At 46.7% G+C, this 17,410-nt stretch overlaps 1 protein-coding gene across 1 annotated transcript in view; it reads left to right on the plus strand.

Moving 5' to 3' along the window:
* The window catches only part of LOC119464079 (fibrous sheath CABYR-binding protein), a 65,864-nt gene that overhangs the window by 20,337 nt on the left and 28,117 nt on the right, over window positions 1-17,410 (plus strand). Inside the window, exon 2 of the mRNA XM_037724906.2 lies at window positions 8,491-8,699. Coding sequence (XP_037580834.1) covers window positions 8,526-8,699 — 174 coding nt within the window. The 5' untranslated portion in view covers window positions 8,491-8,525. The remainder of the gene's footprint in view (window positions 1-8,490; window positions 8,700-17,410) is intronic.

Genomic DNA, 17,410 nt, shown 5'->3' on the forward strand with positions numbered 1-17,410 from the left:
CGAGAGGGACTTCCGCGTTTCCATCAACTGATTGCGGAGGTCGATGAAATCGCCACGTGCCGGTTGCATCGTTTAGGTTAAACTGCCTTCTTTATCGTGTTTTAGGTCGTTTGTAACTTTTTTAGCATGATACTGTATAGCTGAAATGGTTGGGTACTATTGGTGCAGTGGTTAGCGTAAGAGAGGAGGTGCTCTTTAATTAAAAGCTGAGAGGCGTGATAGTATTCGCCTACAAGCTACTCTACAAGGGAATGGGAGAGGGGCAGTAATAATAATAAAAAACGTGAATAAATAGAATAGCAATACAACTTTCTGTCTTGATTTCACTTTTGGCATCTTCATCGACGAATGCGAGTCCGACTTGAAGTCTTGCTTAGACTGCTACCTATTTATACGTTGTACATTGGAGTTCGAATGACAGCTTAGTTTTGTAAAGCAACCAGTTCATTCGAAGCAATCAAACAGGAAATGGAGTGCTCGACGTTTCATTGGTGAAAAGAGGCGCATAATGGGTCACCGCCAATGTGCCAAAGGTCCTTGATAAAGTGTTTTCATATTTGCCTTGTGTATGGCCTTCTCCGTGAATGCCGCATCTATAGTCTAGCAGTGCGTTCGACACGATTCCGCAGAACTCGTGTCCCCTTATTGCCGACAGTAATGTGCTTGGAAGCGGTTTAAGTGAACGCGTTCGGGCTGCTTTCTAGCTCGGGCGTTTTAATGCGATAGCAATTAACATACTTAACGCGACAGCATAAAGCAGGGCACTACCGGGCGTTCGTTGTTATCGACGCAAAACAAAAGCGAGCCGGTCCCCGAGGCAGTGATATGAAAAGCGTGGGAGGGTCGTTTTTGATACCAGCGATCACGGAGGCAGCGAAATGAAAGGCGACTCTTATAATGCTAGCGCATTTACACTCGCTCGGCTGTAGCATTGAGGAACCCGCGAGCATGGGGCGGCATACCCCCCACTCTCAGGAGCACACTCACTCATAGTCTGAATGCAAATGCATTATATGCGATGGTGGTACCAAAAATGGCGGACGGCGCAAATAGTAAATATGTCGTTTCTCAGAGAGGTTCCTGTAAATGAAGTAAATTTCGGTCTGAATGGGAATCGAGCTCCGGCTTCTGTGTTGCAAGACGAGCACGCTTCGCTGACGCCTCTGCGGCTCCACGGTTCTGGCTGACTAAAGGGGCGGGGCGCCTAGTGAAGTGCGTCATTGCACACGTCACGTCGCAGCCATCTGGCTGACTAAGGTTTTTCACCAAATGCACTATATGATGCATTCGTATTCCCATACGCAAGCAGTTTTAAGTGTCTCTGCCGAATTTTCGTTTCACAGACGTGAGTGAACGCGAGTACAAACGGGATTAAGGGCCCGAGTTAGTTTTTCTTAATTACTATATGCTTTTTTTTTTTATTTACGCTGTTCGGGTCTGGTAGCCCCTTCTATACGGCGACTCAAGTCTCTTTCTTCGCACTGTATGCGCATGCGCGCGCTTGTTTGAGCTGGAGCCTGCCCCGTGTGACGACTCCAATCTCGAAAACACAACTTGCGAGCAGGTTTTTCTTATTGTTGTTATTGTTGTTTCACTTTTTTTTTTTCGGTGCCGCATCGCGTTGAGAACGAAATCCGACCCTGCAGGAAACGGCGTCGGCTTGGCTTTGGTTTCGTATACGAACGCCAGTCTCTTTTCACTATATCGCGCATGTGCGCGAAAAAAAAAAAAAAAAAAAAAAGACGCGTAACGAGCGCGCAGCATATGGCGTCGCACATACGAGAAGCGTCGCTTAGTGTGAATCATGCGTGCGTATATACAGTAATTTTCTCGTCAAGATGCATCACGAGGTTTGAACTGTGGCGAGCCGCGCAGCTTCTTGTGGGCTTCCGGCCCGGCCGAACACGTGCCAAGTGAAACGGGCTTCGAGCGCGCTTGCGCTTAAAACGTTAAGAGGGGACCGATTACCTAGCTCCGATGATTCCGGGAAGTGTTGCACAGTCTGGTCGGCACATGGCGTGGCAGTGTAGCCAGAAAACTGATAACGTGCTCCACGTGGAAAGACAAAGGAAGAAAGGGGGAAGCAACGAACCAGGTTGAACTAAAGTGCCTATATAAGACAATACCGCCATCCTTTGATCAACGCCGCGTCTCTCTCTCCCGTGTCTCCGATTGGACGATGATAGCGCGCGCTTTTCACTTTACATTTTCTTTTTTTCCGCCTCAGAGCCATGTTGAAAGTCCTCTGCGCAGCCGCAGTCGCCGGCGGCGGCGCGCGCCCGGCCTGAAAGCGCTTCAGCGTGGACTTTCTAGGTGCGCCACCGTCGACTTGGCTTTCGCAAGCAAAAAGTAAAGAAAAAAGCAAGCGCTTTAGGAGAGGAGGCGGCGGAGGAAAGAGTAGATGGCGGTACTTTTCTTATATAGGGACTTTAGGTTGACCTAGTGGATTACGTGTACGAGATGTGTGTGGACAGCACGAAGAGTAACGGAACGACAAATGTTAGGCGTAACGTTAGGAGACAGGAAGAGAGCGGTGTGGGTAAGAGAGCAAGCGGGGGTAACCGATATTCTGATTGACATTAAGAGAGGGAAAAAAAATGGAGCTGGGCAGGCCGTGAAATGCGTAGGGTAGATAACCGATGTACTATTAGAGTTACAGAATGGGTGCCAAGAGAAGGGAAGCGCAGCCGAGGACGGCAGGTAGCTAGGTGAAGTGATGAAATGAGGTAATTTGCAGGTAGAAATTGGAATCGGCTAGCGCGAGACGGGGGTAACTGGAGATCGCAGGGAGAGGCCTTCGTCCTGCAGTGGACATATAAATAGGCTGCTGCTTGCTGCTGCTGCGTACTAAACATTTTTCGTGCACCATTTTCAGCACTAGGAGTTCCTAATACCTCAGTGATACTCAATACGTGTACGGAAACCGGCAACCTCTATTTCCACAGCTTGAACACTAGAAAACTGGGCGTGTCAGCTCAACCCGCTTATCTCAGCAGCGCGAGTAGCACTCTGGCAAATGCGAATTAGACGATACGGCGTCTATGACGTCACGCGAATGATTTCCTGTACACTGCGTGCGGCCGTGTTTCATTTCGAAGTATTCCGAATGGCGAAAGGAATAGGAATTTCATTTCCTATCCTTTTCGCTTTTCGTCATTGGCTCGGACGCCGCCGTGATCGGCCATTCGGCTTGACGAATGATTCGAAATAAATGGCTCCATCTTGGAAGAAAGGGTACAAATGAAGACATAAGACTATACAACTGAACAAGAGACACCATTCTTTAGTTTACGCAGAATGTGATAAGTATCGTGCACACTATGCCTCGCCCACATTGTGGGTGATCAACAAGCTCAGTTCAAAAGGGCAAGTAGATACGCAGGAAGATGAATGATCCCAGCTGAACCTTTACCAATCCAGGTTATCAAGAACGACTCACGCATGTTTCTTAAGTACGCACTTAATTTCTGCCTTCTACCCCTTTTCTACCGAACTTGTCGATCACCCACATGGTGGACGCAGCATATGCCAGGCACGCTGCAGCCTACATCACATTCTGCGCAAAGGAATGTCCTGTCCTGTTGTCCACTCTTATGCGTCATCTTCTTTCGTGCCATTTCTTCCACAATGAACACGCGTATCCATTGGGCCAACAACAAGTCTCGCTCAACGAAATGGACCGTTACAAAGTATAAACCCCCGAAGTTGCAGGATGCTCTAGTTGGGAAAACCTCGTACACCGTCGCCTCAACTAAACCGCTGTGTGATAGCGAAATCGGCATGTGCGGACTTCTGTTTTGGGCTCGAGCAGCTTGTGCACATAAATACCGGAAAGATGGAAAACAAGGTGAGCATGTCACCGGCCCCGCGCCCTGTCTGATTCATTTCCGTGTGCGGCAGCTGCCGGCAGCGAAGAATCAAAACCGAACGAAGCTGAAAAGGGAAACACAAATTCTAGCGAGGCGGGAAAGCGGGGTGAAGGTCTGTCCAGTCTCTCCGCTAGTCGGCACTGAAAGCGATGACAGTGCCGCCATTCTTGTACGTTGCCTAACTCCGCCGTTTGTGCTACGAGTGCGTGTATAAACTTGAGATGAGGATGATGTTTCTTGTCATCCTCTTTGAAACGGGGCAGGGGACAGTCACCTAGCCTGCTTGATTTAATCGGGTTTAAATACGTCGCTATCTGGCCTTTTGCATATCTGATCTCGATCTTAACTTTCGTATTTAAAACCTCTATCACTATATTGTGTCATTACCTACGCTTGTATTGACTCCGGTTATATCATTTTTGCCCTGCTTTTTTTTCCCCCCTCACCAATACTCTAATCAGCAGCCGTAATGATGGCGCCATCTGGTAGAGCGGAGTTTGACCGGAGTGGACAGAGAGCTATCGGAGAAACCAACTATGTTTTACTTAGCTACCAATGTAAAGCACTGACTGTGGCGTAACCGTTTACATGCAGCCTCTTTCTTTTTTCCTCCACGAGAACATCCACGTATCGCGAAAGCGTGTCTGCTGCGGTGTGGTTGGGCAAAGCGTCACCAGACGTCGTGCTGAGCGGTGATAGCGACATTAGCACATACCCTACCGGAGCAAATATTTGGAACTAGATGAGGCATGTGTATGCTACAGCAAAGATCCGGAGACCACTCCGGATCTGTGATGGAATGCGAAGGGTTTCACCTAGTGAGAACCGTAGGTTCCTTCCAGAAACGCTTGCATTTAAAGTGGACGGAAGCATCAACCGGTCAGCAGTCGAGATAAGCAAAAGCCGTTTAGAGTATTGGTGGAAGAAACAGCAGGGAAGAAATTGATACGACCTAATTTCATCTCTTACGTGCAGTCATAGGTAAGCTACAAGGTCGATTTTTGCGGAAAAAAAGATTGAGATGTATACATAAATGCTAGATTAAAAAAAAACATGTATAGCATACGTGATTAAATCAAGCAGGCTAGGTGACTATTTGTCACCGCCGCTTTTCAAAGAGGATGCCATTAAATCATCATCATTGCTACAGTTCACGCCTCCGGTATTACATCAAGGTTGGCGCGTTTATGGACAAACTACAGCTCTCTATTCAGGCGCCTTCCACTACGGTGTCCCACTGAACAATTTCTGGATGCTGAACTCCACATTTCTTTCCACTGCCCTGGGGCGTCTGCCTTTGTTTCATAAAGAAAAAGAGGCAGCGCTCTGATGGGCTCAGAAATAACTACGCTGATTGACGCGCCGCCTGAGGTCATAATTACTCATCAAAACTGACCAACATTGTTCAGTAGTGAAGCCTATATAGGGTTCCTCATCTATACGTGATAAGTGGCGCACTGCCTTCAGCCTGCATTCAAGTTTGCGAAACAATGGCGAGCTTGGTGGTGGCGCCAGGCGCCGGCCCGTTTTCAGGGAGATGTATACAAGTCTATACATCCATCCACACCGACTTATTCCCATAAAAGGCTCCCATACACTGTAGTACACCTGTGAAACCCCTGCATGCAATTACTACTATATACGTTGAAACCCTCTTGTGCGCGTAGGAAAAGCATCATAAATCAGAATTTGAAAATGTTTTTGAATTGCTTCTTCGTCAGCGACAAGATTTTGTTATGCACGATGATTCAAGTTACCGGATTATTTCTTTCAGTTTTTTTTTTTTTTTTTGAGTGCTCGAGTGCACTGTCGTCATTTTATATTTAAGCGATCGAGTATCATTTAAATTGACAGCTGTTTTTCCTCTTACGCGTACGCGTCTAAGGCAGTGAGCATCTATACTTAAAGCTTCGATATCCTTGTGAGGAAAAAAAAATGGTGCAGATATCTGCCCTAAGAAATCAATGTAATATCGGCAACTCTGCTCAGACTGCTAAACCTTACGCGCTTTATTTTCAAAAGCCGGTAATTCGTAAAAACCAGGTTTCGAGCAGCGGGTTGTTCCCAAGTTTCTGCTATAATGACGATGATGGTGGTGATACTGATGGATCTAAGCAAATGGTGATGATACATATTACTGTGTACTGGTACACTGTAGTACTGGTACGCAGGGCAGTGTTTGATGGTTGGCTGCCGTATGTAAAGCCAGACCCGGGATTACGTAATCTGTTCCTATCTGTTTTTATTTCAGATCCGCCATTATCCCTCCCAAATCCGCCAAATCACAAGTTATCCCAAATCTGTCATTAATGATTATCATTTTGAGGCCCGAGCCATTGACCTTTCCTGGAGTTTTAATGGTGAAATTGGAATAAAAATAGCTTGGAGTAGTTTTACGTTATCTTGGTCCAGCGCATGTCTTGTCCATTTCTGTTTCGCGCTGACGTTACATTAAAAAAATATAATAAAATAAAATGCAGTGTCAACTCGCCCATACAACCACCTTGCGTAATACGCGCAGATTCATTCATTTATTGGTTCATTTCATAGTGGATCAATGTGGTGTATCGGGCAGTAAAACGGGTCAGGGCGTTCCAGGCAGTTCCGCGGCGTCCAAGCCTAGTTTCCTCGGCTTGCAAGAGGTGGCAGCACCTGCCCCGCAAGACAACTCTTCGGGCTCTACAAGGCCTCAGAGACTGCCGCGCGTCGCACGCGCTGGTACGAGAGTCCCCGAGTCCACGCTGGTCACCAACACGATCGATGTGCTTATTTTATTGTTTATTTATTTGCAGTATTGTTTCACACACCACGTCGTCTTGGGTGACAGGGCTAAAGGCACATAATCTAGTGGTCCCTCGGGTCTTGCCACTCATACACCCACCCTGTGCTCGCATCGATATAGGCTGTCAAATGACCTTTGACGCACTGCTTTGCGTGATCAGTTGTGCGCTTTGTTTTGCCGGGCAGCCCATTTCTACACAGTTGAACTTGGTTTATTTTTCGCCTCATTATTTTCATTTTGAAATTAGTTGCTATATCGCTTCTTCGAAGAGGGTGGCTGCGACAAAAACGGAAAGTAATCTTCGCATATATACCGGCATTCTAAATCCGGTGGGCTTAGATTTTTTTTTTTTTTTTCATAAAACGGGAAACTAACAAGAGGTAGACCTTGAACACTTGAAAAACGAGCAATATAAAAATCACACAAAAGAAAAAAGTTGTTAAGGAACAGTTGTATCGTGTATCGTGAAGTGCCCAGTTGATACGTAAAAGGTGCAAATGGAAAATGAAAGGAGTCGTACTAGTACGCCTCCCGCAGAAAGTTGAGCGAAGAGAGAGGGCAATATATTGACGAATTATTAAACAACCTATAGAGGAGTGAAGAAACGGTAGTTATAAGTCTTCTATGCACTGAAAACTTACAAAATATATCAGGAAAGAAAGTACCTGTGCAAAAAAGAAATAATTGGTGTGGGTGACCTGACGATCCCCGGTTCTGACCAGAAGTAATATTTTGTAAGACTCAACCATTACCTCGCCATAACAACTCCTCCCCCCCCCCCCCTTTTTTTTTTCTTCTTTTCTTCCCTTTTTTTTTTTTTTTTTTGACAATTTCGACTACCCTCAACCTACTCAGTGCTCCCGCTTAGTTGCTTGGGGATCGAGGAAAGTGGGCTACCTAATCTAGATCTTCAAATTAGAACAGCAGTGGTTACACTAACGGAGACCTTTTGTCGAATAGTTGGCTCCAGCCTGTAACACTCCTTGTTCGGATATCAAATCAGGCAAGTTGGTAACGATCCCTCTTCAACAGCACCACTTAAGACAGATACAAGCAAAAGAACTCGGGACATCTGCTGACTACCAACTGAGTTTATTACACGGAAAGCATCTAATTTATCCCACCACGTCACTCCTGCAGCCCGCGCCTGCGCCACACACAATAACAAACAATGGACGCAAGTCACTGTGCATCAAATGGTCCCTAATATATATTGAGTGAATTAATAGATGAGTATTTCACTGCAGTGAAAACTATCATTTCAAGGTCACTAACTGTCCATGGTCGAAGTGTTGTCCCGAGTAACAGTTGCTGAGCGCCTTAAGCTTGTGGGATACAACTTAAAAAAAAAAAAACAGATAGCAATAAAGACACACGGATCCCGTCGGGTTGTTTATCCGCCAGCCAATCACAGAAGCAAACAAAATCGTCGTCATGGGACCTTTTCAAAATGGCGTCGTACTTAATTGTATGTTCCACTATAATAGACGAGTGAAAACGTATAAACTTGCGCGCCTATAATTTTATTTCTTTTGGTTACCGCCTTATTTAGGTAACGGAGAAAGTTTGAAGTACGGACTACTTGCAGCCTCGCGGAGGAACAGGGGCTGGCTGTTATGAGGGCGTGGGCGGGGCTTCACTGCAGACTTTAGTTGTATCTGACTATAGCTTACTGCTTAAATTGCTTCTCGTTGTTTTTTTCCCCCCTTAATTGTGTGTGATATCTGCTGTGCCGCGTTGCGAGAATCCTTGAAACACCAAGTGTCCTCTTGAGCTTTGACTTTAATTGGTTACTCATAATGTTAATTTATCTCTCTCTCTCCCTCTCTGCTTGCGCAGTGACTGACGGTGTGATCGAGCCATAGGCGGTCGCCATGGGCCAGAAGATGGGCAAGCAGCGCTCGGCGGACATCACGCCGGCGCCCAAGGACAAGGTGAAACGACGCAAGAGCAAGCGTGAGGCCGCCAACGGGGACACCCAGGGCACCATCACGCCCACAGGTGACGGGGTGGTCGCCGCCGCCACTGCCGTCCAGAAGGGCACGCAGGTGAGTTCGCAGTTTTGATACTGTCGTTGAATAGTTCTTTATTTCTTAAACTTTGCCCTTCGCCATCAAGAGAGATAGATATATAGATAGGTAAAGGCCCCTTTCCATCTTTCTAAGCTCCGTTTCCCCAACTCCCTCGAGCACGAAGTTAGAAAAGAGGAGAGAGAAAGAAACAAAATAGTAACTGGGTAAGGATTCACCGAGCCCGGTGGATCGCAAAGCACGATGGCACTTTCACCCCTTAAAAAAATGGTACACGTAACAGGGAAGTCCCGGCATAGAGTTCAGTAAGTAGCGGCAGACTAAGATGCACTATGGTTTATTGATTCACTAGGAATGTCGCGGGCGCACACTGCAGTTTCTTCTTCTTTTTTTTTTGTGTGTGTGACCGTGGGAGTCTTCTAGCTTATCGTGAAATTAGTGAGAATGTTTTCATAAAGAGAGAGAGAGAGAGAGAGGAGGTTTGATGAGAGGTAATGCGGAGAGGGCAGCGCCGAAGGAGCCTGTATCTCCAGTCTGCTAATCCACGCTAAGGTAAAGGGGAAGAGGACAAAACAGAAAAGCAGAGGAAGATGGAACAGTGATGATGTAAAAATGCTATGTGATAAGCACCTGCTGTCCGGTCAGGTCACCTTGATCAGTGTCCCTAACAGCAGCACAAGAAAGCACATGCTATGTACACATACAGGGTGTCCACCCACCCTAACGTTAGCCAAGCTGTTCAACAAAAAGGGAAGATTACAAAAACAGTGTGTAAGATACGATTATACGATTATACGATTATAAGACTAATGTAATTGTATTTAGCACCGTGTTCTTTTTTTTTTAACATCTTAGCTAACGTTAGCTGGGACACATTGTGTAGTTTATACGTACAACTCTATATTTCTACACATAACTATATAAAATCGTCAACCCACATTGGCATATCTACATGCAACATAGTCGGCTATACATAGTTCAGTTTCGATGTTTCGACTCTGAATCTGAGAGTGACCCTAGCTGCTCACTCTGGAAGGCAACTGAGTTCAAGGATTGCCTCTGTCCGTTCAGCTATGAATCGATCCGACCATGGGCGCATCCCCCTTATACACAACGCGCCCTCTGTCCTTCAGAGGGTCATTAGCAGCAGCAGCAGCAGGCGGAGCTTCGCGCGGTTCGCGTCGCGTGTGTACGAACTCTCGTTGGTGAACAGCAGGCTCGTGATGCGCTAGTACTGACGTTCAGTATGCAACATATCCTCTTCAGTCGTGAATTGTGATGGACTGTTTATTAATGCGAAAGCATTATATGTCCCATGAGGCAGAAAACCCGGCGTTGTAGGCAACGAGTGCTGCCAAAAATCATTATCAGTGACGTCATCAGCGTCTTGTATGACGTCAGTAGTAATACAGAAATAAAGTTATAACAAGTTATAGTAAGAAGACTTAAGGTGGGGTAAAGTGAATCAAGGTGGAGTAAAGCGAATAAAGGTGAACTAAACTGAATTAAGGTGAAGTGAATGAACGTGAATTAAAGTGGATTAAGGTGGATTAGAGTAGATTAAGGTTGGTACAAATTAGAGTAAGGTGGACTAGAGCAGAGTTGTAAGGGACACGTGACAAAGTATGAGGTTACGTATCATGGGCGTAACCATTTAATTATAGAACTCGTAATGCATTTGCATTCAAATCAAAGTGATTGACGGTTTATTCTGTTCGATTTATTCTATTGTCGATCTGTTCTTCTATAGCGTCCTTGCATGTACGTGTCAGCTGATAGCGTAATTGATGTATATAGGTACGCGCCTGAGGGAGTTGTGGGCGTGAGATCAGTGTTTATACAGTGTGGTCCACTTTTAATCGGAACACCCATTGAATGGGTATTTGGCTGTTGATTACAGCAGGCCACTGGTTTTTTTTTGTTTTTTTTTTGTGTCTTGTTTTTTTCTTCTGGATAATGTAGAGGTGTTTCTATTATATTGGCTTTACTACCAGGTGGGGGTTCCGTTTAAGAGTGGACCGTAGTGTACTATCGACCAAAAAAGTTTACAGACCAAGGGATCTGACAGAAAGCCGAATATCTCCGCAGCCTCAAAACGCAGCCTGGTATTCCCATTTCCAGCCTCTACTGGTATATGCTAACGACATTGTGATATACGGTTTTACTGGCTACTCTTGTAGGGTTTTCTGAGATCCCGTGGTCCGTAAACTTTTTTGGTCGATAGTACGTACGTGTGTATGCGCCTAGCACTGTTTCCCGCTCTTACGCGAGGCCATTGACAGGGTAGAAAGAATGTCGCAACTGAAATCCCGCGTTGCAGCGTTTGCCCGTCGACTGACGGCTTTGCAGCGAAGCGTTGACACAAAGAGAAGCTGCTGCTTTTGTCTGCATCCGCTGCGAGCATGGCGAACGACTGTGTCCGTTGACTGCGCAGCTCGAAGACAACGCGTGGCATCAAAGGGTGCGCTTGAGTTGGCGTCAAGTTTACTTTTCTTTGTGAAATATTTGCAGTCTTCGAGCAATGCATGTCGACATTGCCGTATACCTTATACGTCAGAGGGGAAAAAGGACGAACGTATGGAGAAATTTATCTGGGCGAGTAAAATTGACAGCACACTGAAACTGCTAAAAGCTAAGCCTACTTTTTTTTTTTTTTTTGAGCTACGAGATTAGGTGAGTGTAATTAAGCGCTGGCTGGCGTGTAATGAGCGAAACTGTTCTATATACTGTCTATTGGCAGCAGTGAGACGCGAAGATGTGGTTTTTACACGCTTTGGTTTAATATCGAAGGTCACGATCAGAATACATGAGGCAAGCTGGCGAATCGGGCCTGTTGGTCCGCGTTTGTAATAGTATGATTTTGGAACCGCGAAAGCTGGCGAGCACACGTAGGGCACACGCTGCTGGGGTGTTGTTCCTTTTAACATTGCCCCGCCATAGAAGCTGTCCTTCCTACCTCCCGTTACATTCAATGGTACCGAATGGGGCTTTTTGTGTCCTTGTATTTTGTTCGTTTATTATTCTTTAACATTTTGCCCACTTGACTAATGTAATTTCTACCGATGTATCCCCATATCATTTAATGCGGGTCAGCTGTAACGCTTTTAAAATCGCACCATGAAGACTACGTGCGCAGAAAGACGTCTGCCTTTTTTTTTTTTTTTTTCTAGAGAAGATATGACATCTGTATTTCGCGTTGTCATGTTTTCCTGGTTGTTACTAATCGTGCATGAAAACCTCAGCGCACTTTACCGTACTTGTCTAAATAATTCTTGAGAGGGTCTCTGCGTACATGGGACACGCGAGACATATTAGAGAGTTTTAGTGCGTGCGGTATTCAGGGAAGCGCGCAGGGTGGTTTGCCGGATGAGCGCAGGCGTAAACGTGCGCGCGGCCAGATTGGTGGCGCCAGCTGGTGGCGCAAAGCTCAGCCAGGCAAACCCAGAGCCAAATATATTCTGAGCCAAATATATAGCCGCTGCTGGTCTAAAATTTTCTACAAGTTCGCGATTACGCCGCTGCCTAAATTTTACACCAGCAGCGAAGTAGGAGATACTCGGTTACAGCAATATTAGCTGTGTGTTCGTCTGGTTGAGCTCCGCGCCACCAGGCAATCCGCCCGCGTTTGCCGGGATACCAGGCGCGCTAAAACTCTCTATTACTCGCGTTCAGCGCGAGTCTCGTCGTTGTCTTGTAGCTCAGAGGGCGGGTGGGAAGGAGCTCTCAGTGCCGCCTTTACGCGCGAGATCTTCGGTCTGGGCAACGCGCCAGAAACGATCGACGAGCAGTTCGTCTGCACCGTGGCAATGACGCATTCCACTCGTGCGACACTTTCTGACAGCGGATGCAGTTCGGTGGCTCGAAAAGAAAAGCAATCATGCGGATCATACGCTTCGTGGGAACCAGTGAACGCGTGGCTTCTATCTATAGGTACTAAATGTGCCGTCGTTATGTCGTGTTATGCTAATGTAGATGTTATATGTTACGTGATGTACAATCCACCGCAAAAGTTCACGAAACGGTATTTAGAAAAAAAAAAAGGCTGAATATTTCCGCCGCCTCGCAACACAGCCGGGTATTCGCATTTTATCCCTCTGCTGGTATATGCGAACAACATTGTGATGTACGGATTTACTGGCTGTGTGTTACACGCTCGTCGGAAATTCAAGGTTTTCTGAGGTCCCGTGGTCCGTAAACTTATGTAGTTTACTGTACGTACCATGCTTAAGGAATGCAGATGCTATCTTGTCATTTATGTAGCGACATTGATTGTGTTAGCTGTGCACGAGAATTAAATGTCGACTGCAACAAAATTTCGCTTTGGCTAGATTTGGTTATAAGCGAGTGGTACGTCCTGGTAAAGCAAGCTTCGCAAAGCTGCAGGGCTTGGAAATGGCTAATTTATTTATTAAGAGCCTTTAAGCTGCATATAAGCAGACGACGGGTGCAGCACCTGTTGGTTAGCTAATTTGACGCTATTCCCAGGCAAAGGCCTCCGACATTTTTAGCGCCGGCCAGTCTCGGAGGTCGTTCCGATGAGCCGCGATCAATCAGCGTTCCGGGTTTCACGTCATTTCCGGTGAGCGCTAATGGCGGCGCGTTCTCGTAGTTTCGGTTTCAGTTTCAGTGCTTCTTTCCGAAAACGATGGAGTTCGCAGCTTATACATAGAAGCGTTACCTAGGGAAGGAATGGTATAAACAAGATACGCTTGAACTATTGGTGCGGAAAAAGTGCGAAGAGATCGATAGACCCGTATCTGTCACAGGCTTAGGTATACATAGCAAGATAAAGCATGACCTCTGAGATCGGGCGGCGCGCGCTTTGTGCTGCCCGATCTTTGAGGCCACGGATGAAGTAGCGATGAGAAACTGCAATAGATAAAATTAAAACCTGATTAGATTAAGTCAGCTGGGTGACTATTTGTCGCCAGGCCGTTTCAACAGGATTGTCTAGAGTGGTTTCAGAAACGTCTTTGCTATCTTTTCGTGACGCATACACAATTATATCGAACTTAATTTCACATCTAGTCCTCTTTTTACGCCGGTTTCGTTGTACTTGTTTTTTAAAGTTGACTTCTTTATTCCTTCAACGTTCGTCACTGCTTCGTATTAAAGCGTGCATACCCGAGACGGCCTTTTTGTTGGCGTCAGCGAAGAAGACGGCTCGCTCGCTGTACAGTAGTCCCTTGACCGACTCAAGTATACTACGACGCGCGCCTGTACGCACACAATGGCCAATTAAACAGTCTCGCGTTGCGCAAATATGCCTCCCTTCTTCGTCTGGCTGTATATATGGACGCTCCAACGCACGATCTCTGCAGAGTGCAAGCGGAGCTCAGCGATCGACGCGAATGTAAACACGCGGAGACTTTGAAAAGGGGTGTACACGATGTACGCGCGCCCAAGGTTGCAGCAGCGGCCGGGCCCGTACCCCGTTTTGTTTGCCACGATTCGCGTGGCTGGAGTTCGACCGGGCTTTTTCATTCGCTATATACCGGAAGAGGAACCGCGACGGAAAGCTGCTGCTGTGCCTTTATTTATTTTTTTTTTTTTGTCAATCAGCCATCGCGTAATAAATGGCATTGTCCGATGCGATTGTTTGGCGATGCGTTTCGTTGACGTCAGCCCGGGACTTTATGAGAATTCGAAACTACAGGAAGCATTGTGTCATAATTTTTTTTTTAATGTGTCAGTTGTCCGCATGCCAATTCGTGTAGATTTCGTACGCACTGCTTGTTGTTGCTGTTTATTGAAGGACGAGAAACTTGGGGGGAAATAGGCAAGCGATGGTGGGGAGCGGCTGTCCGAGTCACCAAAAATGAGCTCCTACACTGATACCGCAGTCACACGCGCACTTTCAATGGCCACTGAAATCAGATTGCAGAAGTCCGCGAGCTCGCATCAAAAACAATAGCACATTAGGTGCACGTGAACTTCAATGGTCATTGAGTCGAGCATCAGCACGCAAACTTGCCGCATCTTTATTGCGCGTGCTATGGAAACGGAATGAGAACGACTTTGCTATGTTCTTTCTCATTACGGTGTTTTAGAAAGAGCGTAAGCAACCGGCTAAGCCTATACCAAAGAAACAGGCCCCGCTTGGGCTATTGTGATTCCTCTTGTACGCCCAACCGATAGCGCCCCCCATCTTCGGGACACCTATTTCTAAAACTTTCATACTCTATGCATCATTGCATGCATACGATCACAAAGCACTTGTAAGCACAGTACGGGCTAATGGTGACACGATAAGCTACCGTCCTCCATGAGGTGCATACAGCGTACGTGGACGATGTAGACGCCATAAAATTGAGTGCCACAAGTCGTATCAGCTTCGTAGATAAATACCGATGCATACTGATGCGTGTTAACGATATTTTTGTTAGGCAAAACGTATAGGAAAGGCTGGGTAGGCGAACTTTTGATTGATTATCCTAAAGCCCCTGCATACTCTTTTCCATTAAAAAAAAGAAAAAAGTTGACTAGCGAAAGCCTTTCAAGTGCCGCGAACCCATCCTATTCTTCAGCGCTGGATTTCCCCCTTAAAGCTGTTTTCGTCCACCACGTGCTTTCTCACGTGGTTCTACGTTTTTGACAACGAAGCGCGTAGGTAAGCTAAGAACGTGTTTCGGTTATACAAGGGTACGCTGTTACAACGGTTAAAAAAAGCGAACCGTTCGCTTGGCCTTGCGTGACTGGTCGGAATGGCGCGTTTGATGACGAAAGCGCGATTCTGACCAACCATGCGAGGGCGAGCGAACGGTTCGCTTTCCGAACCGTTGTAACATCGCCGAAGTGATGCCACGAGATCGGGCTCGAAACGTCCCACTTCGCTGACTATACCACTATAGCACAAAAATCTGTACTCATACTTAGCAGCGCAATGCTGCGCTTCTTCCGGCCCATCTTTGTACCTTTATTATTGTTTATTTTTTTGCCCCGCGTACTCTATCGTGACCCGAAGTTGTGTACTCCGCCGCATCTGCGGACGGAACATGGCGGACGAACATGGCGGACGGAACTGGCTGCGAGAGGACTGGACGCGGATGAAGATTTCGCTACGTAGCAAAGAAACTAGGCCATAACAAAGGACCGCTAGCTCTCCAAGTATGCGATAACATGCTTGGAGTGTGATGTCTCTACAGCTTCCCGCGCGCGCGTCACGGGCGATGTTGCACAATCTCATTTATCAAAGCGACTTTTTTTTTTGTGTGTGTGTGTACCTCGTACCTCTTGTTGCGATTTCGCACACACTGTGACACGGTCGCGTACGCTCAACGCATCTCGAGTTTTTTTCTGTAAGACACCTCCACTGGGGGTGACAGGTACCCGTCTTTAATTCTATAAAGAAACGCGTGAATGATGGTTGTTGGATCGAACCCCTGTCTTCCAGTGCAGCAGCCCAATACTTTAGCCATTAGGCCCACTATCTCACTTATCTTTTTTTATTGCTTATTCAGCAGCATCAACAATAACACAAACACCACCGTTATTATTGGGGATCACGCTTCAAAAGTGTTACAGGTTGATCAGATCATCAAAGAAACGCACCCAATCAGGCGGTTCTTCTCGTGTCTTGCCGCGTGCCAGTTCATCGCATTCTTTAAATCGTGGCCGCGCGCCGCCGAACGCTGTATGTGCGAGTGAAAGGGCGCGAGGGACGCGCTCTTTCACGGGGAGTGAACGCACGGCAAACGCGCGTTCTGCGCCGTGCTTCTTAAGGGCTGCAGAAGTAGGCGTCTCTTTCCTCCTTTACAATCACCATATATGTAGAGCAAACGCGCCTTCTTCCGATCAAGGGAGGCGACGTTTAGCTGCGGCACCAAGTGCATATTTATTCAGAGGCTCCGGCAACAGTCACCAACGCCGCACGCTTGAGCGAACGCGGGTGCCGACGGCGTCGACAACAGTTCGGCGCGTGCCGGTGCTGCTGCATGTCCCAGCTGATAAAGCCACTCCGTTTGCTATCGCAATTGATGCTTCACCTTTCAGGTGAAACTGCGACAACTTTTTTGTGGCAGCTACCGCTTTGAGACGCCGCGTTAGGACTCTTGGTTGTAGAGTTGCATTGCCTTCGGGATCCGCCCATGTTCTTTTCGTCAGAGGGCCGCGATACCTCCGAATGGGGAGGAAGGGAGAGAGATCATTTATTAGCAAGGCAGTGATGAAGACCGCGAATAATGCTGTTGCAATAAAAGCAAGCACATCCGCCGGGACTCCGGATTCTCCTGCTAACTTCTGTTCCGTGCTGCGTCGAGACCACGGTGTAAGATACAGGAGGGTGTTTCATTTTAGCTGCACCAAATTTTTAAAATTTGCCTGTGGCAGATAGCGCTATTGTAATCCTTGATCTGAACTACTCGATGAGGCGGCCATTACTTCCACGAGAAATCAAAACGCCTAATTGAATAATTAGCGTAATTGCGCTAATTAACTTTCTAATTGGTTATTTTACGGCACATCTTTCTATCTACGAAATATAGCCGCTGAGTTCGCGAGGCGTATCCACTTGGAACGAATTCTCAGTACTGAACCAGTTTCGAGATATTAATTTTCAGTGCCCGACGAAATGCATGGGCGTTCCAGTTAACTTTTGGAGGAAAACGCTGTTTTATGCATTGAAGCACAAACTGGAACGCCCATGCATTTCGTCGGACACTTAAAAATTAATATCTCGAAACTGGTTCAGTCCTGAGAATTCGTTCAAAGTCGATACGCCTTGCGAACTC

The sequence above is a fragment of the Dermacentor silvarum genome, chromosome 9 (assembly GCF_013339745.2).
Source record: "Dermacentor silvarum isolate Dsil-2018 chromosome 9, BIME_Dsil_1.4, whole genome shotgun sequence".
In the NCBI taxonomy this organism is placed as follows: Eukaryota; Metazoa; Arthropoda; class Arachnida; order Ixodida; family Ixodidae; genus Dermacentor; species Dermacentor silvarum.